The sequence below is a fragment of the Halichoerus grypus genome, chromosome 8 (assembly GCF_964656455.1).
Source record: "Halichoerus grypus chromosome 8, mHalGry1.hap1.1, whole genome shotgun sequence".
Classification (NCBI taxonomy): domain Eukaryota; kingdom Metazoa; phylum Chordata; class Mammalia; order Carnivora; family Phocidae; genus Halichoerus; species Halichoerus grypus.
Window position 1 is genome coordinate 111,394,744 of NC_135719.1, and position 22,322 is coordinate 111,417,065.

A 22,322-nucleotide genomic window follows, 5' to 3' on the forward strand; every position below is an offset into this window, starting at 1 on the left:
AGTCAGTTTTCAATGAATAATTGAGACTTTAACTTGCATTCAAATATAATAACTTACTTGCAAAAGTCTTGAAGTTTAGCTTGTTGAACAAGTAAAAAAAATGTCCTAATGTGTTCAGCAAGACCTTTCCTCACAGAATTAGTGTAAGACTAACCAAATTAGGTTCACCTAATCAGATTAATGAGGATTGCATATTTGTATACACATTTATAGCTGCATTTTTATGTATCTACAAAAAGTCACTTCTCAGATCAAATTATTTCATAGTTGTGGTAGCATGAAAGAGGGTTGACTGAATATAAAGCCTTAGATGTGATTGTATGCAAACCACAGCTTGATGATGAAAAGTAGAATGTGTGTACCTTTTCAAGTAGGGGGAAAAATGATTAGTCTCGTCAAGTCTGATAGAATACAAGAGTCATATAATAATTTGTTATTTAGGCAGATAGTTGTCGAACTGTTTTCTGAAATTATGAAAGTGTCTTACCACGTAATGAATATATCATGACATCTTATGTGTTACCTGAAAGTTTCTGTTTCAGTGTATACAACAGGGAAGAATGATACCATTCTAAATTTTATGACCGCCAGTTTTTGCTGGGCCTTCAACACCATTAGTCAATTTCCAGTTTCTATAATCAAATCACTGTGTCCGCTAACCCTGCCCCACTCCACTCCAACTTGAGAAAGAAACTAGGAATATCAGATTGGGAGCATGTGCTACACTTCACTTGCCTGCTCTCCTTCCCTTAAGTACAGTTGATAATATGTTGCTCTCTTCTATATGATGAGTCTCTCAATTTATGCTCTGGATCTCATTCCCTTTTTTCTTATCTTAAATTTTGAACGACTACTTCTTTCCAGGATCTTTAACCTATTCCGTTCTATTGTTTCTTTCTCATCAGTTTTTAAACACATGCTTCCATCTCTCCTAACCTTCTGACAACTCCTCCACCTACTGTCCTCTTTCCTCACCCTTATGACCAGATTACTCAGTTACATCCACTGTTCTATTTCCTGACCTCCTGTTCACTCTTAATTCACTGTAGTGTCTTGTACTCCCACCACAGCTAAAACAACCAGTGACCTTCAACAAATTTTCTGTACTAAATCCAAAAAATATTTGTCATGATCTCATTTGACTCCTTAGCAGTATTCAGCATTTTTGACATGCCTACCCTCTTCAGTTACCTGACATCCATGACATTACTTTTTATTTCTAGTTTACTTCCTAACTAAATGATATAATGACTCCAAATCTATATGTACATCAAAGATGTCTCTTCTTAGCCCCAGACATTTATAGTAGACTGCCAACGAGGCTTATTTTGTAAGTACTCAAACTCAATGTGTACAAGAACTGTTTTCATTTTTACCCCCACACTGGTCCTTTTCATGGTTGTCCCTAGTTTATTTGAATAGAAGCATGATCCACCAATTATCCAAACCAGATACATGGCAGTCACCTTAATCCTCCCACTCTTGCCCCTCTAACCAATGAGACACCAAATCTTTCTTCTGCCTATTTGATAGCTTTCAGGTTTGCCTACTTCCCTGTTTCTACTCTCTGCCACCATAGTCTAAGCCACTATTCTCCTTTACTTACACGAATGCAGTAGTAACCTTCCTATGTCCCTGCTGGCCTGCTGGCCTTCTCCAGTCTATTCCCTGCACTGAATCTAAGCAGATTTTTTTAAATGAGAAATCTCAATGTGATTCCTCTTGGAAAAAATTGATTTTAGGGCACAGAAGTAGTTGTATTTATTCTTTTATATTGAAATACTTCTAAAACATATTGTATAATGTCACCTCTTTCTAAAAGTAGTATATTGGACATTACTTACCTTCATATTTACTCAAGATTTAATTATTGTGTTCTTTTTTTTTTTTTTTAAGATTTTATTTATTTGTCAGAGAGAGAGAGCCAGTGAGCACAAGCAGGGAGAGCGGCAGGCAGAAGGGGAAGCAGGCTCCCTGCTGAGCAGGGAGCCTGATGTGGGTCTTAATCCCAGGACCCTGGGATCATGACCTGAGCTGAAGGCAGATGTTTAGCCGACTGAGCCACCCAGGCATCCCTGTATTCTTTTAATATAGTCTTGTCATGGCTTTTAGCCCTTATCCTAAATGATTAGTGCCTATTAAGATTGTGAATTTTCTCTGTTTCCTTTCTTCTAAAATCTATATTGTCAACTGATAGTTTTTACATATGATAACTTTCTGGACAGTTTAGAATTCTACTTGTGGTGCATGGGCTTTACTGGTAGCCTAGGGGGAGTCGTTTTGACTAATGGATCACCAGTTACTAGACTTAATGTTATTGGGTTTTTTCTTTTTCTTTTTTTAATTACGTTTTCTTTTTCTTTTTTTTTAATTTTTAAAATTTATTTGACAGAGAGAGAGAGAGAGAGCGTGAGCACAACTAGGGGAAGAGGGAGAGGTAGAAGCAGGCTCCCCACTGAGCAGGGAGCCCGACGCGGGGCTCGATCCCAGGACCCTGAGACCATGACCTGAGCCGAAGGCAGACAGTTAACAGACTGAGCCACCCAGGCGACCCTAAGTTTTCTTTTTAAATTTAGGTTTTCATTTGTTATATTTCACTGAGGTGTTATGACAACAAAATATATCAATTACACCAGAGCATACATCATAAGATGTAGCTTTCCTTATACTGGAGTTAAAACATTTAGCCTTGTAGGAGATAGAAACAGGCAAAGATGCCAAAACTGAGTAATGTTCTCAGCTTAGTTTTGGAGAGTTAGTGACTTTTAAAGATTGTTTATTGAATCTTCACAACAGGATTTTTTATGAGTGAGGAAACAGAGGTGTAGAGATATTACAGAAGTTTTCACAGACTTTTAAAAAATTTTTCTCTTCTCTCCACTGTAAGGTCTATGAAAACAGTGGATGTCAGGTTTTTTTGTTGTAGCTTTTTCCTTTTCCCACCAATATGCATATCCACCAACTACCACAGAGCTTGGCTAATATTAAACCTTCATTAAATAGTTTCTAAATAAATGAACGAGTGTGAGCCATGCAATTATCCTAACATACTGCTATTTGAAACAAAGTGTTGAAAGACTTGTTGTAAGGTTCCAGAAAGTTCACTTTGGAACAAACCACGGGATAAGGTATCTACCTTCCCTTCATAATATATGCTTTCTTTTTTTAGGCAGTGCACTCAGTAGGCAATCTCATTTCCTTACATAATTTTGTGAGCTTATAAATTAATTCTTTTTGGGTTAAGCTAGTTTGGGATACTTTTCTGCCACTTGCAATAAAGGTTCTTGACTGATACTCCTCTTCCTTGTCCCACTTATTTCAGGTGTCTTCTGATAGGTCTTTTCCCCTCCAATCCATTCTTCATACCTCTTTCTAACACAAAGGGTTCCTGCTAGAAACTCTTTAATGGCCTCAGCACCAATAGGATCATAGCCCTTTATAAGTTTGGCCCTTCATAATTTGACCTGTGCTCACTTTTCTATTCTCCCTCCTACTATTCTCCAGCAATACATAATTTTTTTAACACTCCGCCTCTCCATATACACACATTTAGATTTTGCTCAGAAGCTGCTTGTTGAGTTTTCAGGTATATTACGTTGAGTATCACTTTTCTGTTGCCCAGTCCTTTAATCAGTATTAAATAAAGTAGGGAAAATAAAAGGAAAGTTGAAAAAACTAAGACAGTGATAAACAATAGCTGAGATTTAAAGAATCCAAAAAGAATCTACATGGAATCCAAGACTTATATGTAGGAACAAATAGCAGCTCTACTTGAGTTAAGGTTGCGTATGACCTATAAATGTTCTGTGCATTCACCCCAGTAATAAATTGTTCTAGCATTTATTGCACAGTTTAAAAAAATCACTGTGGCTATTTAATATGTTTCAAACTTAAAATTTTCTACAATAAAAGCCTGAGCAGCTACTGGTATCACTTCTTCTTTCACGTCCATCCTCCAGCCCAGGGGCAGCTTCAGAGGTGCCACTTCTGTTGTGCTTCTTGCAGTGCTTCGTTCTCCAGAGTAGAGCTTTCGAGGGCACTGTCTTATTGCCTCCTCTGCTCCAACAGAATCTACCTGCTGCAGAGGACTCCCAAATTCAGCCCCTTTGTTTTGGAGTAGGTGGGGTGGGGGATGGAAGATCAAGGGATTGTAAGAACTGAAGAGTTGAGAAGATGCGTGCTGGAGTGCCAGGGATGGGGTGAGAAGGGGAGCCAACGAAGAGGGCCAGAGGGGGTACTGTAGCAGCAGCATGCGGGCTGAAAGAAGCTGCTGTTGTCTAAAATGACATTAACTCACAAAAACAATATTTTGGTATGGAAAAATAAGCACAGTATCCTGGAATATATTTTTTTAAGAAAGGAAGAAGGTGTCATATAATCATTAATAATCTATTAAGGATACCTGTAGGGTCTCATGAGCAATGAGATACCCATCAACAAAAGACGTGTACTTCACATACAATACAGTACAGTGAAGTGAAACCACAAAAATCAAGTTGAGTTATACCCTTTCGCACTCTCAAAATGTTGGTTTTTGTGGCTCTAATCTGTTCTGTGCTAAGAAACTATCCTGACCTACTCCTTAGAACCGTGTATAAGATACATGGGTGTGAGGGGCTTTGTGTAAAGTGCATCATCTTTTACTGACATATTTTCACAATTTGGACACTTGCTGTATATTGTCCTAATTTGTGTTCTGGGGAGGAGATTTGCTAGCTAGGTAAGTTAATAGCTCAGCAAAAACAGGTATTTTATTTATCTCTTATCCCAGTAAAATGCAGAAAGTCCCATCTTTCACTAGAATTCACACCATTTCTGAATGAATAATCATTTTCTGAACCATGTATTTAGGAAAAGAATGAAGTGAATGCTAACAAGTGATTGTGCCACAGTGACCCGTGACTTTAGAACATCCTCAGCCATTCTTTTTTTCTTTTTTTAAAAGATTTTATTTTACTTATTTGAGAGAGAGACAGAGAGTATGAGTGGGGGAGGGGCAGAGGGAGAGGGAGAAGCAGGCTGCCCACTGAGCAGGGAGCCTGGTGCGGGGCTCTATCCCCGAACCCTGGGATCATGACCTGAGCCCAATGCAGATACTTAACCGACTGAACCAGTCAGGTGCCCCCATTCTCAGCCATTCTTATTTTTTCTTTTATTTGACTCCTGTTGCATTTATATTATCATTAATGCTAGCTCTGAAACTCAGCGAATGTGAAATAATCGAAGAAAATCTCCCCAGTTTATTTTCACAGACATTGTTTTCATTCACATAATAACAGAGTGTCTTAGCTAAATGCCAGTCCCTGGTGATAAAATTGTGGGTAAAATAGGCATGTCTTTAACCTTTCGGGCCCTTACAATGTGTGGGAACCTTTAGGATTATAAACATGAATAACTTAGACTTAAACTGAAAAGAGTCTCAGCGTTTATTCCTCTCTTTCTCCTTCTGGAGTAGGGGGTCATCTTTCCATCATCGGAGAGCAAGACTAATTCAAGCATTGATCCTCCTCCTTGTGGACTGTTGTAATAACTGCCCTTTCACTTCCAATCCATCAAACTCATTCTTGGCAGAGAGCTTTTAAAAACACAAATCTGATACAATTCCTCTCCAGCTCTCTCAGATTCAGGTTCTGATTCTCTAGCGTATCATTAAAAAGTGCTTCCTTGGGGCGCCTGGGTGGCTCAGTCGGTTAAGCGGCTGCCTTCGGCTCAGGTCATGATCCCAGGGTACTGGGATCGAGCCCCGCATCGGGCTCCCTGCTCGGCAGAGAGCCTGCTTCTCCCTCTCCCTCTGTCTGCTGCTCTGCCTACTTGTGCTCTCTCTCTCTGTTAAATAAATTAAAATCTAAAAAAAAAAAAAAATGCTTCCTTTTTTTTTTTTTTTTTTAAAGATTTTTTATTTATTCATTTGAGAGAGATAGAGAGAGAGCATGAGCAGGGAGAGAGGCAGAGGGAGAGGGAGAAGCAGGCTCCCCGCCGAGCCAGGAGCCCGATGTGGGGCTCGATCCCAGGACCCCGGGATCATGACCTGAGCCGAAGGCAGACGCTTAAGCATCTGAGCCACCCAGGCACCCCAAAAAGTGCTTTCTTAATCACAGCCTGCCATTGCCAGCCTCATGGTTATGCTGTTTGCTTTAGCTCCTGGGCTCTCCACTCTTCACATTTTGAGGCTTTCCCTAATATAACCACTATTACTCCATCCCCAGCAGAACCACTGACCCCCTCCTGTATTTTTTTATGTATTTTGCAACAGTTTTAATGTTGTATTACATTGGCTTGTTTTTCATTGCTACACCCTCTGCTAGACTCAGAGGGTCAAAAGTAGAAAGTACCATGTCTTCTCATTTTAATCACAGTACTTTTGCATATCCCTCCCTGACTTATGGTAGACATCAATAAATGTCTGAACTGAATTTGAAGATACAGTTTCCAAAGTCAGAAAACTCATATTTTACTAGATAGATGCACAACTACATATATAACACTGGGTAGTATATACTGATGCTAAATAAAATTATAAATTTCTTGAAATTATGATCACGTTCATCCTTTTTCCATATCCTTAACCCTGTTCTCCATCCTGACATTTTACTGGGTACATAATTCCTCTTCACATGCTTGACTGAATGAAGGAAAGAAGGCATATCAGCAGTCTAGTGGACTTTACGTTCCATTATTACAAGCTTATATTACTCTAAAACCCTTTAAGAATGCAACACCTTCTGGTTATTGACCAGGAGAGAGATACTACAGGTATGAAGGTACCATGAACAGGGGCACCTGGCTGGCTCAGTCAGTACAGCATGCAACTCTTGATCTTGGGATTGTGAGTTTGAGCCCCACGTTGGACATAGAGATTACTTAAATAAATAAATCTTTAAAAAAAAAAAAAAAGAACTGCATTAAAAAATACGAACAGAGAAAGCACACCATGAGAGGAAATATGAGCCCCCATACAAAGGCCGTAAAGGCAGATTCTTCCAGTTGGAGGCGTTTTCTAGCATATGCAGTTTTAGTCCAAGGTGACTAATAACATAGCTGTTTGCAAAAAAAAGATTGTGAAGAATTACTTATTTTAAGAAATTAAGCAGTTTTAATTTTTGCAGAGACCATCAGGTAAATTTTAAACTGTGTTTCTAGCCTCATCTTTTTTTCTTGTGGAAAATAAATTTCTTCTCAAGCAGGTATTTATAAGCAGAATTCTTTATTCATTTATGTCTTGTTTTTACACTTGTTAACTGCACCTGAACTTAGAATTTTATGGCCATAATTTCTCATGGAACTTCATACACTCTTGGACATCCACTAACTTTTATTTTATTTTTAAAGGTTTATTTATTTATTAGAGCGCGAGTGCATGAGTGGGCGGGGGGGAGGGGATATCTTCAGCAGACTCCCCACTGAGTGTAGAGCCTGAAATGGGGCTTGATCCCAGGACCCTGAGGTCATGACCTGAGCCGAAATCAAGAGTTGGATGCTTAGTCAACTGAGCCACCCAGGTGCCCTGGACATCCACTAACTTTTAAATCAAATGTATTTAAAACACCCATTTTTATCTATAAAACTTAGTAAGAATTTATGAAATGTTTGGTACAACCTTAATAAATACCTAATTTGCAGTTGATGGGTTTTTTTTTTTTTTTTACTTGTTTTTGGAAAAAATTTTGATTTCAAGTCAGTGCCTTTTGAAAAAAATACTTTTTATGTATATTGGATACAGTGGTCTTATTTGAATTCTGCCAGATCAAAACTACTGGAAATGAGGTATTGGTCTGAGGGGAAAATATTGTAATTATGAGGCAGAAGCAAAGCATAGGGGCAATCTGGCATAAGGTTTTTTTCCTCCCCCCATACCAGAAGTCTTTAAAAATAATATTTGAAATGGTTCTTGGGCTAGTGGATTACTTTTTCTTTTTTGAGTTAACTCATTGGTAGTTGTTCTAATTACCTTGCAAAAGCAAAACTTTTTAAATTCACATGGGGAAAAAACTGCTCTCTTTTGATTGGAACATTTAGTAATGACCCCTATTAACTCTGTACTGATTGTTAATTCAGTATTGCTAATTTGTGAGGCTTAGAACTTCGACTTAGTTTCTTTGTATTTGTTAAAACTCAAAGTACTCCAGTGCTATAAATCATTCTGAGTGAATGTACTGAAAGATTTTATTTTCTGTTGATTGCCTCATGTTTTTTTTTTTTTAATTATTATATATTTTAATCAACTGCATGTTCATTGATTCTGGCTGCTATATTTTAGCAATTAAAATTCTTCAAGACTACATAATTTTAAAGGACCTGTTCCCCTCTGGACAATGAATACGCTATTGGCTGATAGTTGCTTTTGCTTTGATTATGGCTTTGAAAGACAATCTAAATTCTTCTTTTAGAACGTAGAAAAGCAGTACTCTGAAATTATAATAATTTATGTGGATGAAAGATATTAGTGTTTTGTTTGTTTCTCCACAGTATTGTTAAATTTTAAATAAGAATTTTCCCAAGTATTAGTTTATAAGTAGTCTATCAGGAAAGGGAATATTTTATTAAAACCCATAATCTGTTTGACTAGAGCCAAGACTTTGACATTGTAAGAAGAAATCGTTAGATTTACGTAATTAGTAAAATTAACACTTAAATAGGTACTTGTAGGAGTAGATTTTTTTTTTTTTTTACATGAATGTTTCCATTGATTCCCCATCCCCCAGGAACTAATTTGTGGTTAGGTATCTAGTTCCTTTCCTTAAGAAATAATTTTCATTTTCTTTTCAGGGGTTGCAAAGTCTTATTTACAGAGGCTGTGCAAGAAGGGCAAATGAGAAAAGCAGGCTAATGTGATACAAGAAGGGATGGCGGGGCCTGAGACAAAGTGAAATTTTATGAATCATTTAAATATATATAAATTTCTTTATTTTTTTAATAAAGATTTTATTTATTTATTTGACACAGAGAGAGAGACAGCGAGAGAGGGAACACAAGCAGGGGGAGTGGGAGAGGGAGAAGCAGATTTCCCGCTGAGCAGGGAGCCCGATGCGGGCTCGATCCCAGGATCCTGGGATCATGACCTGAGCCGAAGGCAGATGCTTAACGACTGAGCCACCCAGGCGCCCCTAAATATATATAAATTTCTTTAAACCGCTGTGCTATCAAAACAAAACAAAACAAAAAAACCTTTGCAATGTGACTTTGCAACCTCTAGTTTATATTCATTCAATAACAAATTTTAACATTTGTATGTGGGTTATTTTTAAATAATGTTTGTAATTATTGTGCTTATCTATCAATACATTTGTGTGGGCCACATGCTATTTTGATGGATTTTTTAAAAAACTAAACCAAATGAGGTAAAAACACTCTTACCTGATTCCTGAACCTTTTCCTCATGGCTAGTCTTTTTTTTTTTTTTTTAAAGATTTTATTTATTTGACAGAGACACAGCGAGAGAGGGAACACAAGCAGGGGGAGTGGGAGAGGGAGAAGCAGGCTTCCTGCGGAGCGGGGAGCCTGATGCGGGGCTTGATCCCAGGACCCTGGGATCATGACCTGAGCTGAAGGCAGACACTTAATGACTGAGCCACCCAGGCGCCCCCCTCATGGCTAGTCTTAATCCCTATATTGATATTCAAGGGTAGGGTTGGCTTGATAGATGGATGAAGGGTAGAGATTATGTATTTTGACAGTTGCATCAAATCAACTCTATAAAAATATGACCTAAAGTCTAGCATTGTAGAGTTTGGAGGAAATTCATATTTTCCAGCTTTATTAAAATTTATGTTGGGTTCATAAAACAACGACAAAAAATTTAAAAAGAAGACTGTATCTCACCCTATTCATTGTTCTATGTATTTATATACTTTACAGCCTGAGGAAGAACTTGATCCTGAAGAGAGGGACAACTTCCTCCAACAGCTTTATAAGTTTATGGAAGACAGAGGTATTTCATGCTCATTATTTAAAAGTAGTTATTTCTTTTACAGTTTTACATTGTAGGTTTATGCATTATTTTTATTAGAATCATGGGTATATAAATTTGGATTTTAAGTAAAGCCTAAGAATCAGTTACAGTTGAAAATAAGTATTTGGAATAAAAACAACTATTAATACTTATTTTGAGCAGAAATATATAGGAAAATTGTATGGGTATAATTATACTTAGTCTATTTGGGACTTATAAAACCAAAAAATGTTATAATAATATTTCATAATGGAAAGGGAACAGTTGTCATATTAATCTACATGCCCATTAGTTACTAATGCTATCTTTGCAGGGAGTAAACTAGCCTGATCCTTGGTTTCAACAAATGAAACAAAGTAGGAGATCAATTCCTATCTAAATAGAAATAGGATTTTTTTTTTTTTAAGATTTTATTTATTTATTTGAGAGAGTGAGAGAGAATAAGCAGGAAGAGCGGCAGAGGGAGAGGGAGAAGCATACTCCTTGCTGAGCAGGGAGCCCGACTCAGGGCTCGATCCCAGGACCCCGGGATCATGACCTGAGCCAAAGGCAGACGCTTAACCAACTGAGCCACCCAGGCACTCCTAGAATAGGATTTCTAATGGAGTTAAAAGAAATATGGCCTTTATAAATTATTCTACTTTTTGACTTTACATAAGTCCTGGAAAATCCTCCAGTAAATTGGTCCTAGGAATTCTGTGACTTTGAGAAATCATCCTTCAGGTTACTGCTAACAGTCTTAACACTTGTGTTCAAGCAGTGAAAATGGATCTATGCCCTAAATTGTACCCTTTCCATTGTGTATGTTCTTGCCCAGGCTTCTTGAACCAGCAACATTACTGGCTGTGCCTTGCAGTTGTAGGTTTTAGTTCTACCCTATTCAGTGACAGGTGATTTTATTAGTCATAGAGGTAAATCTAGAGACCACCACAATGCTGTATAAAGAATATAGAGAATATTTTGTATTGCCTTACATAATTTAAGGGCCTTTAAATATATGCTTCTGATTAATAAAACTTGGGAAATTAGAAATTGGAAAGGTTTGTACTGATAGCCTTGTAACAGCATTTTCCATTCCTTCATGTTAAAAAGGTACTCCAATCAACAAACCACCTGTTTTGGGCTATAAAGATCTCAATCTCTTCAAACTCTTTAGACTGGTTTATCATCAAGGCGGATGTGACAGTGTAAGTAAGGATGTAATGAAAAGTTAAATTATCTAATGTTGCACTGTTATATGCACTGTAGGTAATAAACACATTTTCTTAATGAACCTAGAATATTAGTGTAAAGATTATTTCCCTTTGTAAATGTTAACAAATAAAAACTTAATTTTCCAGATTGATAGTGGTGCTGTATGGAAGCAAATTTATATGGACCTTGGCATTCCTATTTTGAATTCAGCTGCTTCCTACAATGTAAAAACTGCTTATAGAAAGTAAGTAGTATAGTTTATTCATCAAAGAATACATATTACAGGAATATTTTCCATTTAATTTGTTAACAGTTAAACAAGAACACATCAAAGAACATTGAAGTTAGAGAAAGTGTATAAAAAGGTTTAGGTTAATAGAGACGTGTGACTGAACGATATTTCATTGCACCAGGTCGGCTTTACTCCTTTTCATGTTGTCCTGATTTCCTTTTCAAAGTCAGGGATCCAGCAGTGTTAATAGTCTGAAATGATGATACATGTTATAGAGTTATATCACTTATGGTGAATAGCCTTCATATCAAAACTATGATAGCTATGTTCAGTTATCACAGTTGCAGATTTTTCAGGAAGAAATTTTATGATCAATATTTCTGTTGATAATCCTGTATAAAACACTGAGAAATTAGTAACATAGAAAAAGTACTTTAAAAAAAGTCTTGAGTTTTACTTTTTAAAAATCTGTGTGTATTTAATAATATTCAAGTTAAATGTAAAGACTAAGATTTCCTAAAATGAAATATTGTTTGTTTAGGTATCTCTATGGTTTTGAGGAATACTGCCGTTCTGCAAATATTCAGTTCAGAACTGTTCACCACCATGAACCAAAAGTAAAAGAGGAAAAAAAAGACTTAGAAGAATCAATGGAAGAGGCTCTAAAAGTAGATCAAGAAATGCCTTTAGTAGAAGTGAAGAGTGAACCTGAGGAAAATATTGATTCAAACAGTGAAAGTGAAAGAGAAGAAATAGAATTAAAATCTCCAAGAGTAAGTAGTTAATATTAGTTTTATCTGCTTTATTTTAAACATTAAATTTTTTATTATGGACATTTTCAGATATACACAAAAATAGTCCGGTGAACCTAGTTTATTTTCCAGTATTGAGCTGTGCTTTAGGCAGACTAGTCTGGCTGTTTTTTTCTAAATATAGTAAATATTATTTCTTCTAGCTGAAAAATCATTCCTCCTGTTGTTTTCTATTTATGTCTGTTCAAGTCATTCTCATCTGGGGTCAGTCTCACATATTTACCTTCTTCAAGTATTTTTTTTCTTTTTTTTTAATTTTTGTTTTTTTAAAAGATTTTATTTTTTCATTTGAGACACAGAGATACAGAGAGAGAGAGAGCATGAACAGGGGGAGAGGCAGAGGGAGAGGGAGAAGCAGGCTCCCCGCTGAGCCAGGAGCCCGATGTGGGGCATGACCTGAGCCAAAGGCAGACGCTTAACGATCTGAGCCACCCAAGCGCCCCTACTTCCTTCAAGTCTTGCTAAATAGTCCCCTCACTGAAGCTTATCCTGGTCATCTTATCTAAAATTGTAATCTACCTCCTCTCTTTGGTATTTGCAATCCCTCTAATGTTGCTCTTTTTATCTGTAATTTACTTTATATTCTCTTAATTATATTTGTTTCTTTTACCCCAGTCTGCACTAGAATCACACTCCAGAAGGGCAGGGATTAGTCTTTATTCTGTTCATTGACAGATCCCAGGCATCGAGAATAGTGCTTGATCTATTAGTGCTTGATCTACAAGTAAGGACTTATTAAATAGTTGTTGAGTGAATGAATCTGCCTCCAACTGGTGGGATCTTTTTTCTCTGTTACCCTACAGCACACTGCACATACATTTCTTGTGGCAGTTTTTTATGCTTCGCCTTAGTCATGTGCACACTGCTTTTATCTTCTAACTCTGCTCCACTGGTATATAAGTCCCTTGTAGAGATTGTTATCCACTATTTTGATCATTGTGAATGGTGTTTACATGGTAGGATTTATCAAATTTTAGGAGAAAAAAATTTATCACACTATCAAAGGCGTTCAGTTACTCTTAGATCTTATTTTTGAGTGAAATCATATTTAGTGAAAGAGGAGATGAAATTACCTCTTTTAGTTGCTCAGAAACCATTTTTTAAAACTCCATTTTAACCACCATCCAGTAAGTGAAACATCATGAAACATTCAAATTGGTTTGTTTCATTTCTTTTTTAATTTTTATTTTTAATTTAAAATATTATGGTAAATACACATAATAGGTATCATCTTAACCATTTTTTTTTAAAGATTTTATTTATTTATTTGACAGAGAGAGACACAGTGAGAGAGGGAACACAAGCAGGGGGAGTGGGAGAGGGAGAAGCAGGCTTCCCGCGGAGCAGGAAGCCCAATTGGGGCTCACTCCCATGACCTTGGGATCAAGACCTGAGCCGAAGGCAGACACTTAATGACTGAGCCACCCAGGCGCCCCTCATCTTAACCATTTTTAAATGTACAGTTCATTCACATTTTGTGCACTCATCACCATTGTCCCTCTCCGGTACCTCTTTCATCTTGCAAAACTGAAATTAGCCATTAAGCAGTAACTTCCCATTCCTCTCCTCCCCAGCTTGTGGCAACCACCATTCTACTTTCTGTCTCTATGATTTTGACTACTATAGGGACCTCATCTCATATAGGTGGAATCTTACAGTTTTGTCCTTTTTGACTGGCTTATTTCACTCAGTATAATGTCTTCCAGGTTCAATCCGTGTATGTGTCACAATTTCCTTCCTTTTTAAGACTGAATAATATCCCCCATTATATGTATTTTGGACATACTTTCTTCTTCTTATTATTATTTTTTAAAGATTTTATTTATTCATTTGAGACACAGAGATACAGAGCCAGAGAGAGCATGAGCAGGGAGAGAGGCAGAGGGAGAGGGAGAAGCAGGCTCCTCGCTGAGCCAGGAGCCCGATGTGGGGCTCGATCCCAGGACCCTGGGATCATGACCTGAGCCAAAGGCAGACGCTTAACCGACTGAGCCACCCAGGCGCCCCCATACTTTCTTATTATTAAAGATGTTCCTCATCTTATGGAAAATATCTGCAGAGTACTGCATAGTATGGATGTACCATAGATTTACCTTCCTTAAGATTTTCTCCAATTTTTTATGATGAAAAAAAATGCCGCAATAAATATCCTTGTAAAAATTCCTCCTCATTTGTCTGAATATAGAAGGCAGACTTCTACGAATGGGATTTCTAGGGTGCCTGGCTGTCTCAGTTGGAAGAGAATGCGACTCTTGATTTTGGGGTTGTGAGTTCAATCCCCCTGTTTTGAGATTACTTGAATAAATAAACTTAAAAAAATAAAAATAAAATCAAAGTGGGATTTCTGGGACAAAGGTATAAGCCTAAAGTCTGATAGATAGCAGTTGTTTTCATTCATTTACCTACAAGTATTTAAAGAACAGCTGCTCTGTGCATAGGATATAGAAATGAGTAAGACACAGTCTCTGCCCTCATGGGACCTACATTCTAGTTCTTTGTGATAAGAAAAATACACGTTTTTTCCAATTCTGAAGTTTAAATAGCACATAGTTAAGATCTAGGGAAAACATCTGTTATATTGAGATATTAATTGTAATGTATTTTAGTGCTCCCTAAGTTGTTGACCCCTTTTCTATCCTCATTTTATTCCAAGTAGAGGGGAACTGTGTCAGTGTGAGAAGGTGGACTTGAGGGAGAATTTAGGAGAGAATGAAATGGCTCACCAGTTTCATGGTCAGTTGAGCATGCAGGAGGCTAGGATGAAAGCTTCTTCTTTTTTTTTTTTTTTTAAAGATTTTATCTATTTATTTGACAGAGAGAGACAGCGAGAGAGGGAACACAAGCAGGGGGAGTGGGAGAGGGAGAAGCAGGCTTCCCGCGGGGCAGGGAGCCCGATGTGGGGCTCGATCCCAGGACCCTGGGACCATGACCTGCGCCGAAGGCAGACACTTAGCGACTGAGTCACCCAGGTGCCCCTGGATTAAAGCTTCTTGGGGGAAGAACAAGTTACTGCCGGCCCAGTGAGCTCTCCAGATACTCAAAGAAATCAGCTCACTTGTTGGCCATTGATGCAATTCACTCCTTTCATTTTTTATTTTTTAAACTTATTTTTATTTTCTTTAGCAAGAGTGCAGGGTTTGGGGGGGTAGGCAGAGGGAAAGGGAGAGAGAATCTAAGGCAGGCTCCACACCCAGTGCAGAGTCCGATGCGGAGGCTTAGTCTCACAACCCTGAGATCATGACCTGAGCTAAAATCAAGAGTCGGACACCCAACCGACTGAGCCACCCAGGTGCCCCAGTTCAGTCCTTTTAAAATGTAGTCACGTAGGAAGTGATAATGTAAATTTTATCTTAAAAATGGGAGAATTAGAGATCACAGAGCTTTTAAAGAGTCCATAATTTAGGGGGGCTGATTTATTATTTAATTATTATTGACTTGTGTCATTGATATTTAGTAAATTACTTTAAAACTTTCAGTATAGTCACGAAATATTAAAAGTGGGATAAAATAATGCCAAGTGAAATAAGTCTACAAAGATAAGTACTGTATGATTTCACATATATGTGGAATCTAAAAACAAATGAACAAACAGAAACAGACTCATGAATACAGAGAACAAACTGGTGGTTGCCAGAGGGGAAGGGGTGTGGAGATAGGCAAAATAATTAAAGGGGATTAAGAGGCACAAACTAACAGTTCTAAAATAAATCACAGGGATGAAGAGTACAGCATAGGGAATATAGTCAATAATATTGTGATGACTGTCTGGTGACAAATGGTAACTACACTTATCATGGTGAGCACTGCATAATGTATATAATTGTCAAATCACTGTGCTTACACCTGAAATTAATATAACATTGTATGTCAACTACAATTAAAAAAATTTATTGTAGTCAAGAAATATTAAAAGTGACATAAAATAATGTAGTGAACAAAGGAGGAAATTTTTATTTTTTCTGTAGTATGTAGCCAAGGGTCATGGTAGGCATGGACATAATTAAGTAATTTGCATGGGTTGAAAGGAGAAGTACACAAGGGTTGATGGGTTGTCATTGTCATGTCTCAAGCCAGAGAGATGACTAGTTATTGCTGTGAAGGTATAAGAAAAAGAAGCATCTTCTGCCTTTTTCCCCCCTTTGTTTGTAGTGATAGCTATTTTAAAGCTTTTACCCCTTCTACTAGGGAAGAAGGAGAATAGCTCGAGATGCACATTCTATTAAAAAGGAAATTGAAGAAGAGAAAACAGAAGACAAATTAAAAGATTATACAGAAAATAAGGATGTAGTTGATGATTATGAAACCGCAGAGAAAAAAGAAAATGAGCTACTACTGGGGAGAAAAAACACACCAAAGCAAAAGGAGAAGAAAATTAAAAAGCAGGAGGATTCTGATAAAGACTCAGATGAAGAGGAAGAGAAAAGCCAAGAGAGGTACATTATCTTATATTTGTTCTCCGGAAGCACCTGTCTGGGGTACAGCAGCGCTCTGTTCCTGCTTAGAGATTCAGGTTTGAGGGAATGTTTTCTTATTGGGACTTCCATTCCTCTTGTCTGATGAAGGTGAGACACATTGTGAAGATGATGTGTATCGCCTTTCGGAATTGGAGAATATACTGGTCGCACCATTTTAATAGCACTTGTGCCCTAAACAGTGGCCTCAAAGAAGGCTGCGCCACCCAGTCAAAAGAAAGGTCCTGCAGTTGACAGCAGGGAAGGGAGCTGGAGAAAAATGGAGGAAGTGGACAAGAGGAAACAGCGACAGCAAAAATTCCATTTTAAAAAAGGTACAATGTGGGAAAGCTAACAAACACATGGGTGCACAGTACTAGCAGATGTTTCTGTGTGTTAGCTTGATCTCAGACATTTTTCTTTTTCAAGTTATTGTATTGGAATAAGTGGCATGCACCCCTGATTCTAGTTTGGAAAATACATTCTTGCCCCACATCACACCAATAAATTTCAGTTTTTTTTAATGTTCATCCTCTTTGCTGTTGAGTGTTGGTATTTTTTTTCCATGTATTATACATGTATGGACTGAACTGACTTAAAAATAACCAAAGATGAGGCAGTCCAGCTAGATCAAAGTAATGTCCGACTGTGTTTAGTTGGCCATTTCTGTGTTGTCAGATGGATTTACTAATTTTTATATGCTACTAAAAAATGAATTTTAATTCAGCAACAACAGCATAACACATGTTCTTGTAACATAAGCTCTTCTCCATAGTTACTTTTCAATTATTCCATTATATGATGATAAATTTTCTAGAAATTTGAGTTGTTAAGGAAAATTGGGGAAGAGTAGCCTAGCCTGCTGCATCCAACTAGTGGCTGACACCCATCCAAAAATTAACCGTTGAGAAAATACTTGGAAAATTAGGAATGATTGGTGAGTGGAAGAGGTAATTTTATGAATCAGTAAAAATAGGTACAAGAGCTATCACAATTACATGTGAGTTAGATTAGTGAGTAAAGAAAGTTCTGTAGTGAAGTAGGATTAGTATTAGGAAAGCTGGGAGGAGATAATTGGAGTTGAATATAATGATGTGAGTGTAGTATTTCAAAATTTGGACAATAAATTTAAGCAAAGTTCACCACTGAAAAAAAGTAGGGCTTAATTATAGTTTGAAGTTTTGTTAAAAATAAGTATCAAAATACGTGTTATATGTACATAATACATAAAACACATAACACACATATATATAAAATGTGTGGTTTAAAAAGCCTTTATAGTTGATATGTAAAAGAAACATACTAATTTTAGAGAAAGTTTCACAGACTTGAATATGAAGAACAATATTCCCTTTTATGAAAGATTGAATATATAGAAAAACATAGTCTGTATTCTCATTCTATAACAGGAATCATGGAAACAGGAGATGTTGGAAGGTGTCCTTCGAGATAAAACATTCCCAGGGCAGATGGGGTTGAAAAAGCTTCTTCATGTCGGTTCCCCTAGTGGTTCCCAAATTAATGCCCTATGTTTATTAAAGCACAATGCCTCCTCTAAAGCATTTTAAAACTCTTAGGACACTAGAATGATCTTTGGTGCAGATCTCTTCTGAATCCTTACCAGGGTTAATACAGAATGTTTTGTTTGTAAAAATATTAAAAATATTGTGGACCTCCCTATGTCAATCTCTTTTATACCTGATTATTTGAAGCAAAGAAAAGTTGATGGGAGAGGAGTAAAAACACAAGAAATCAATACAAGATACACAAAGCTTTGTTCCCCTGGTGCTATCTCACAGTTTCAACAAGTAACCTAATATTCAAATATCTATTGTTTCTTTGTTAGGGTAGAGTAACCTTTAAAATATAAACTAGTTTAAAAGATAGTTACTAAGGTAGATAGCCCCTGTTCATTATTGTGCCCACTAGAACAGTTTTGAAGAACCATTCCAAAATTGAGTAAGTAGCAGCTTTAAGACAATTTAGTTGCAGGAAGTTACAAGCTAGATAATTTTCACATAATAAGGTGGCACTGGAGTGTGAATCCTAAAGACTTTTTCAAAGCATGTGGACCTTTGTTTTATCAAAAGTGATTAATCAGACTCTACATCATTATTAACTGTGATTATTGATTGGCCTTTAAGAAATAATAGATTTACTTGTGGTACAGTGCACCTTTACACAATAAATAAATTCCTTAGTAGGTAGTCCATAAAAATCTTCTCCTTCTCCTCCTTCTTCTCCTCCTCCACTGACACGTTATTAAGGTAATACTTAGGTTTTGACTATTCTACATGTTGGATTCTTTTAGCATATATTAGTTTGTTCTCCATTTAAATTAGTAGCATTATCAATGTTGTAACTTGCCGCAGGGAAGAAACTGAAAGCAAATGTGACTCTGAAGTGGAGGAAGATGAGGAAGACATGGAACCCTGCCTAACAGGAACCAAAGTGAAAGTAAAATATGGTCGAGGGAAAACGCAGAAAATCTATGAAGCTAGTATTAAGAGCACTGAAATTGATGATGGAGAAGTTTTATACTTGGTACATTACTATGGATGGAATGTCAGGTAAGCAAGAAATCTATTTTCTTACTATTGCAATTTCTTTAACATGGTTCAGAAAGATCAGTTTAATGTTGTGGACTAAAGCAAATGGTATATAGGTATTTATAAAGCACACCTTTTATGTGAATCCTCCAAAACTTTCAACATCCCCACTGTTTTACTAGCTATGTCAGTACTCCCACCCCACCAAGATCCTATCTATAGTTGAATAGGTTGGATTACTCATTTGCAGTGAGGGAGAACACAGAGTATGGGATACCATGGGGCATCTCAGAGGGTGTTAGATGAATTAATGAAAGTCCAGGGCATCGCCTCTGGGAACAGCAATAGCCCAGGATTTTGTGGGAACATCCTGCAGGACATGGGCAGGGAGGCAGGCCTGCAGCTCTCAGTGGTGCAGGTGGTTTGTTTATTACATTTATTCAAAATCAAGCTTGTATCAAGCATTGTAATAATTCTAAATTGGTTAATTTAAAAAGATTAGAAAAGACTCAGATTTGAGCTTGTTAGGTGATTTGGGGGAGGGTTTAAGGAAGTGGGCTTTGCTCTGGATTGGACATGGTCATGAAGTGGTGATAATTCTGTGATTGGTTATCTTAATAAATCTTATCTAGAAGGAGAGACTAGACCAAGGTTACTGTTGTAATTGGTAAAGCAGCAGCAAGTCATTCAAGATAAAAAGAATGTAGGTCATTTTTGTGGCTTGGACAATGTTTCTTTTTTTCCTGTATTATTTTATTTTTTTAAAGATTTTATTTGAGAGAGAGAAAGAGAGCAGAAGCAGGGGGAGGGGCAGAGGCCAAGGGAGAAGCAGGCTTCCCACTGAGCAGGGAGCCCGATGCGGGGCTTGGTCCCAGGACCCTGGGATCATGACCTGAGCTGAAGGCAGACACTTAACTGACTGAGCCACCCAGGCACCCCTTTTTTCCTGTATTTAGGCACTATTACGAAGTGGTCTTGTTTTTGTCTTGATCCATCCTGGTCATGGAGCAGACTTGTCTCATGTTCTGTGAAATTGTTGATGTCCAACAGGAGAACAACAGGACCTAGCTATGACTGCTGGATCAGCTCTGTCGCTGACAGTACTAGGCAAGTTCCTGAATGTCAGGGACTACTTTTCTCTTTCTTTTGGAAAGTCTTGTGTGTTTAATATCTCTGCTTGCCCTGTATTTGCTTGGAGCCAATGTGCTTCAAGGTTTCCCTACGTACTGGAAGTATGCTTTGTTATGTGTCAATTCCCTCACTTCTAAATTGAGGAAGATAAAGTACCTGCTTTATAGAGATGTTGTGAGAAATAGTGCTTAATACCTGTATTAATATACAAAGTGTTTAGAACAGTGCTTGGCATATAGTATGTGCTCAATAAATGTTGACTGTTTTCTTTTTTTTAAGATTCTATTTATTTGACTGAGAAAGAGCGAGATAGCACAAGCAGGGGGAGCAGCAGAGGGAGAGGGAGAAGCAGGCTCCCGCCGAGCAGGGAACCCGACGTGGGGATCGATCTCAGGACCTTGAGATCATGACCTGAGTCGAAGGCAGATGCTCAACTGAGGCGCCCCTGTTGACTGTTTTCTTTAGTGACGGAGAGTTAGGTTTCTTTCATTTTGCATCATTTTAAGAGTATGGGTTTAATGAATGGCATATAAAACTTTAAAATTTCTCAAACCAGTCCCTATGCCCTTCACAGTTCTGACAACACTAGAAACAAACGTTTTAAATTTTTTTAAAGAGTTTGTTTACTTATTTTAGAGATCGAGAGCACGAGCAAGGGGAGGACAGAGGGAGAGAGAATCTCAAGCAGACTCCTGCTAGGCCTGGAGCCTGGTGAGGGGTGGGGAGCGGGCCTTGATCTCACAACCCTGAGATCATGACCTGAGCCGAAATCAAGAGTTGGACACTCAGCCGACTGAGCCACCCAGGCGCCCCAAAACTTCTGTAATATAAAAAATATTTCTTGAATGTTTATAGTTGACATACAACGACATACTTGTTTCAGGCACACAACATGATTCGACAATTCTCTGCAAATTCTTTAGTCCATCTCTGAGGTCTGTTGTTTTGTATGCATGTATTGTTGAATTGGGTCGGGATGGGGGCTATTTTGTCAGCCCTGAGTCACTGCCTTTGCAGTTATAGCACATGATAACCGTCATTTTTCCTCTGCTTCTGTTCAGTTCCTTGCCGTCCATTCTTACTTATCTCTGTGTGAGGCTGTTCTTCTGTTCCGCTTTCTAGAATGTCCCCTTCCTATCATCCTTTGTGCTCATCTTTTTAGTGTTTTACTATATGACTTCTCTCAACAGTCATTATATGCTCACGTTCTTCCTAGTTGGTTTTCTTTCCAACGAGTTACTCACATGGTTTGTGGTTTTTCATTGTCCTTCCATACTCTTAAAAGCTAGTATAATTCTGGTCTGCTTATTGAAACAGAATCACTAGTTCCTAGAGAATCCAGTTGGATTTCTACAACAGGGTAGCATGTGCAACTGTGAGGGGAGTTCTGGTCTGTAGTTGAGAAATTCTGGGATCACCCCCGGTTGGCAGTATTAATGCTGGAGCCACCTACATGACATAACTGTGGTGACCAGGCCAGTGTGGCCTGGACCGAGTGTACTCTAGATTAGACCTGTGCTTCTTGGTTGTCTGGTATGTCCTGTGGAGTTTTGGAATTGGGCAGTTACTCCTTTGTTAGCCCTGGACCAGATACATAAATAGCCCTAAATAACCCTCTTACTGCGTTTACCAGACTATACTTATTTAACTGTCTTTCACACCACACTGCAAGTTGCAGAGAGGAAGGACCTTCCTCTTCTTCTCTATTATTCTCTACATATTTCCTCATACAGTGCCTGGCATGCGAGTAAGCCCTCAGTAAATGTCCAAATGAGTGAATATTTCTAAATGAGGTACGAATGTACAGATACTTAAAAGCCTGGCAAAATGAAAGTATTGGGTTAGTCCAGGAAGAGAGAGTTTTCAAACCGTAGTATAGATAGTCATGGTCCTGTGTCAGCCAAAACGTGGATATTGGAACTATGTCTTTACTTTGCACGGCACCATGGTAACTGGGTTACAAAGTGTGAGGGTGCTTCTCATTAACATGGTGCAGTTCAAAAC

At 37.8% G+C, this 22,322-nt stretch overlaps 1 protein-coding gene across 5 annotated transcripts in view; it reads left to right on the forward strand.

Moving 5' to 3' along the window:
• Positions 1-22,322, forward strand: part of ARID4A (AT-rich interaction domain 4A) — a 64,729-nt gene that overhangs the window by 26,460 nt on the left and 15,947 nt on the right. For 3 of the 5 annotated variants that reach the window (XM_078053761.1, XM_078053764.1, XM_078053762.1), the window contains exons 12-18: positions 9,856-9,928; positions 11,042-11,136; positions 11,290-11,387; positions 11,917-12,148; positions 16,373-16,620; positions 19,011-19,208; positions 20,238-20,294. In XM_078053761.1, the coding sequence (XP_077909887.1) occupies positions 9,856-9,928; positions 11,042-11,136; positions 11,290-11,387; positions 11,917-12,148; positions 16,373-16,620; positions 19,011-19,208; positions 20,238-20,294 (1,001 nt within the window). The remainder of the gene's footprint in view (positions 1-9,855; positions 9,929-11,041; positions 11,137-11,289; positions 11,388-11,916; positions 12,149-16,372; positions 16,621-19,010; positions 19,209-20,237; positions 20,295-22,322) is intronic. The other 2 variants (XM_078053763.1, XM_078053765.1) reach the window with 1 other exon arrangement.